This window comes from Pristiophorus japonicus, chromosome 9 (assembly GCF_044704955.1).
Source record: "Pristiophorus japonicus isolate sPriJap1 chromosome 9, sPriJap1.hap1, whole genome shotgun sequence".
In the NCBI taxonomy this organism is placed as follows: Eukaryota; Metazoa; Chordata; class Chondrichthyes; family Pristiophoridae; genus Pristiophorus; species Pristiophorus japonicus.
In genome coordinates, this window is record NC_091985.1 from 204690965 (window position 1) to 204695069 (window position 4105).

Here is a 4105-nt window from a genome sequence, read left to right on the forward strand (position 1 = left end):
ATCTTCACCAATAATAGAAGTGTAGAGTCACCACGAATAATGTTAGAGTAGGGTCACCACCTGTAATGTTAGCGTGGGGTCATCACCAGTAATTGTAGAGTGGAGCCACCATCAGTAATGTTAGATTAAGGTCAAAACCAGTAATGTTGGAGTAGCTTCACCACCAGTAATGTTACAGTACGGTCACCAGCAGTAATGTTATAATCACAACCAGTAATTTTAGAGTAGCGTCATCTCCAGTAATGTTAGTATAGGGGCACACCAGCAATGTTGAAACCGATTCATAATCACAATACAAAGCAATTTTAATTATGTACAGCATTCACTGAAGTAATATGAGGCCCCAAGAACCTAATGCAGAATCCGGGATAGAATCTTCTCTTGAGGGTAAGTTCCCTCTGGGTTTACTTTCCGTTCATTGATTTAATGGAAGGAGATTCGCTTACGGAGTTGTACAAGTTCCCCATAGGCGTCCGGCCGCGCTGCAGTGGAAAATCTAGCCTTGTTTGTTAAGTGACTGGAACTAATGCCAATTATTGTGTAACCTGATTTTCTCTCAGGGGCACCGATTGTCCTATAAAGGGCGAGCGATAACGGATCACAGAGGAACTACAGTCAGAATCGTGAAGCCGGACAGCAGTCAGATATTCTTACACAAAATGGTACAGCCAACAATTCTGCAGATTAGGGACATTTACTATCCTTTTCTCGCAGCATTCGGTGTTCCCGGTAAGTCAATATATCCTTTTGCCTAACAGCTTTTGACAACGTCACTGTTAATGATTAGAAAACAGATTCCGAGAATTTCTTCATTGCAGTCATTGATCCACTGGGAGAATTCGGTGAATATCAGAGGGAATTCTCACAGTCTGCGCGGCCGCTGAGGCGCTGTTCTGGTTGCTGATGCGCGGGTGCCGGGAGCTCAACTTTGCTCTGTATACTGAGGGAGTACGAGGCTGATACCCCGACCGCTCTAACAGTACATAGTTCACTACAGCTTAGTAGCCATATAATAACCCAATGTGAGCCTTTGTTCCCTGTCTCCATTAAGTTGATAATCCCTTGAACTGCGGCCAGCTCCACCCAACAAAGGACTGAGAAAGATATTTGGAGCAATAATTGCCGCTCAGGGAGCTGCTCCCCTCCCCTCGGCTGCCAAAAACCTTCGCGGCTCCACCAACTCCCGCTCTGTTACCGAACAGTTCCGATTCGAAGCAGAAAAAGCGCGGAGTTTTGACCCAAACTTAATGTTTGTCTCAGATGGATGTTTTATTTGAAGTCATATATTTCTAGTAATTGTTTGGCAATTATATTTAACACAGCTGATCCCGATGCCGCTCCAGTGATCCACTTCGCTAATTAAACCGATGAAATTCAATGTAAAATCCCATCAATTATAATTGTCTCCTTGCATCACACGGTGCCAGCCTCATGGTGAGATGGTTTAAGCGCCCCACACTGCATTGAAATATGTGTTTGGATGTATGTAAGGGAATCCGCTTCTTTATTGTGTCTCGAATATGAACAAGTTACAGAACCATCCAAAGATGTAATACTTTTGCACAAAATGTCATCACCACTCGACTTTATAGGGGCTTTTATCTGTAACTGTACTATCCCTGCGAGGTACTGCAGTTTGGCCTGGACCAATGGAGCCTCAAATTGGTGTCAGGGGCGATAGCGTTTGGAATAGCAATCGGGAGAGATGTATGATGGACGGCTGATCCAATGCCGCCCAGATTCAAAGTTAGCCTCCGACCTCACCCCATCCGTTGATCCTGGGTGTCGGTGGTCGGGTAGCTCTCCGTTACAATTTTCCCGATTGATTCCGAGTGACCCTCGGCCACAGCCCCGATAACATCTGACTGAAGTAGAAACAGAAAATGCTGGAAATCTCAGCGGGCCAGGCAGCATCTGTGGAGAATGAAACGGAGTTAACGTTTTCGGTCGATGGTCCTTCGTCAGAGCAGGCAATAGTTCGAAAATTAACACATTCTTAAGGAAGTGCTGAGGCCCTGAAAAGGGGAGGAGGGGGTTGGTGGAAAGAACAAAATGGTAGGGTGGAAGGTAGAAGAGATTTGAGAGACAAAGAGAATGATGGACTGAATTGAGATGGTCATAGCACGTTAGGAAACAAAAGGTGAGTCTAGGTGGGGTGTAAATGGTGGAATAATTGCCAGCTACCATGGAAAACAGAGGGAAAAAAATAAAAATAAAGGAGGGGGAAAGGTTTTGCAAAAATAGTGAGGAAAGAGAGCAAAGTTTGAGGAGAGATTATGGTCTGAAATTGTTGAACTCGATGTTGAGTCCAGAAGGCTGTAAAGTGCCTAAAGGAAAGGTGAAGTGCAGTTCCTAGAGCTTGCCTTGAGCTTCATTGGGGCAGTGTAGGAGGCTGAGGACGGAGATGTCAGAGTTGGAGTGGAGAGCAGAATTAAAGTGACAGGCGACCGGAAGATTGGGGTCATGCTTACCGACTGAACAGAGGTTTTCCGCAAAGCGGTCACCCAATCTGCGTTTGGTCTCCTCCAATGTAGAGGAGAACGTCTGACTGAAGTGTGCTGGACTGCGGGTCTCAGTAACTCGCTACTGAGTTTATAATGATGTAATACTTTGCACAAAATGTCATCACCATTCGACTTGATAAAAATGTAAGACATCTTAAAGTCTCCCTAAAATATTTTGTAAGATGCACCTGCGTGCGCTGTTACTGACCTCTTGTCCCTCTCTCTTACAGCGAACCTACTGACAATTGTAATCCTCTCACGGGGAAACTGCGGCCTTTCCAAATGTATCTCGGTCTACATGGCGGCGATGGCAACAGCAGATCTACTGGTCATGATCTTCAATGTAATAGTGTATCACATTTGTACATATCACTTTCCACATTCCTTCCTGTCCTACACTGCCGTTTGTAAGTTCATTATTTACATCAATTCTACCAGTCTGAATATGTCGGTGTGGTATACAATCTTGTTCACAGTTGACCGATTTGTAGCTATATGTTGTCAAAAGTTTAAAACAAAGTATTGCAGAGTGAGAACGGCAGCCGCGGCTATAACAACGGTCTCTGTCCTGATCTATTTCCAGAGCATCCCATTTTTGTTTGCGTATAAATTTCAACAAATAATTAACAATATTCATTGGGGGTGTCTCCCCAGAATTGACTTTTTTACTTCGCCTGCAGGCGTCGGATTCATATGGATGCAAATTGTATTAACGACATTGTTTCCGTTTGCTCTGATATTACTGTTTAATTGCTTGACAGTCAGACGTATTTTAGTGGCCAGTAGAGCCCGCAGGGGACTCCGGGGTCACAGCAGTGAGAATCAGAGCGATCCCGAGATGGAGAACCGAAGGAAATCTATTATTTTATTGTTCAGTGTATCGGGAAGTTTTATAGTGTTGTGGCTGACAGCTACGTTTAGTCCTTTAACTAGCGGACTGACAAACACCGCGCATTACCGAGGTGATTATACAGCTCCTGCATACATCGCCACAGAAACCGGATATATGCTCATGTATTTGAGTTCATGTACAAACACGTGTATCTATGCAGCTACTCAAACTAAATTCAGGGAAGAGCTGAAGAATGTGGTGAAATCTCCTTGGACATTGATTCTGACATTGGTTAAAAAATAAAGAATGAAACCAAAGTATCCTGTCCTAACTAGAGCTAAATTACAGCCCGTGTTCCAGTTTAGAATGGCCGTCTTTCTGTTCGGAATAAAATGCTTTGTTTTTGTGATAATGAAGAGCAAACATTTCTCCCACTTTGTGCCGTACGTGTAATGTCTGCTGCTTTCCCCGGCTGAACATTCTCGATTCCAGCTAAAACAGCTTTCATCCTGTTCAAGATTCAAAGAGATTTCCTATAAATGCAAGTTGATATTTTAGACTAATTGATAAGATGTTGTTTGCTGTGACTAGTCAAAAGCTCCGTTATCAGCAATAATAAGATTCACAAATGGCACAGATTAACAAAGCCATAAAAAAGAAAAAGCAAGCACTGCGGTTCATTTCTATGGGGCTAGAATGGAAAACAGAGAAGTGATGTTGGAATGCATAGAAACGTGGTTAGACCATACGTGGAGTACTGAGCATAGCA

At 43.6% G+C, this 4105-nt stretch overlaps 1 protein-coding gene across 1 annotated transcript; it reads left to right on the top strand.

Annotated features, from left to right (window-relative positions):
- The first annotated feature begins 659 nt into the window (after window positions 1-659).
- LOC139272819 (probable G-protein coupled receptor 139) lies at window positions 660-3639 on the top strand. The gene is made up of 2 exons (XM_070888932.1): window positions 660-729; window positions 2735-3639. The coding sequence occupies exons 1-2, from the start codon at window positions 660-662 to the stop codon at window positions 3637-3639; spliced, it is 975 nt and encodes a 324-aa protein (XP_070745033.1).
- The last annotated feature ends 466 nt before the right edge of the window (window positions 3640-4105 follow it).

Excerpts from the sequence above, each read along its gene's own strand:
- LOC139272819 (XM_070888932.1), top strand. The coding sequence starts at position 660 with ATGGTACAGCCAACAATTCTGCAGATTAGGGACATTTACTATCCTTTT. Across the intron at positions 730-2,734 it reads CGCAGCATTCGGTGTTCCCG|CGAACCTACTGACAATTGTA; the intron begins GTAAGTCAATAT and ends TCTCTCTTACAG.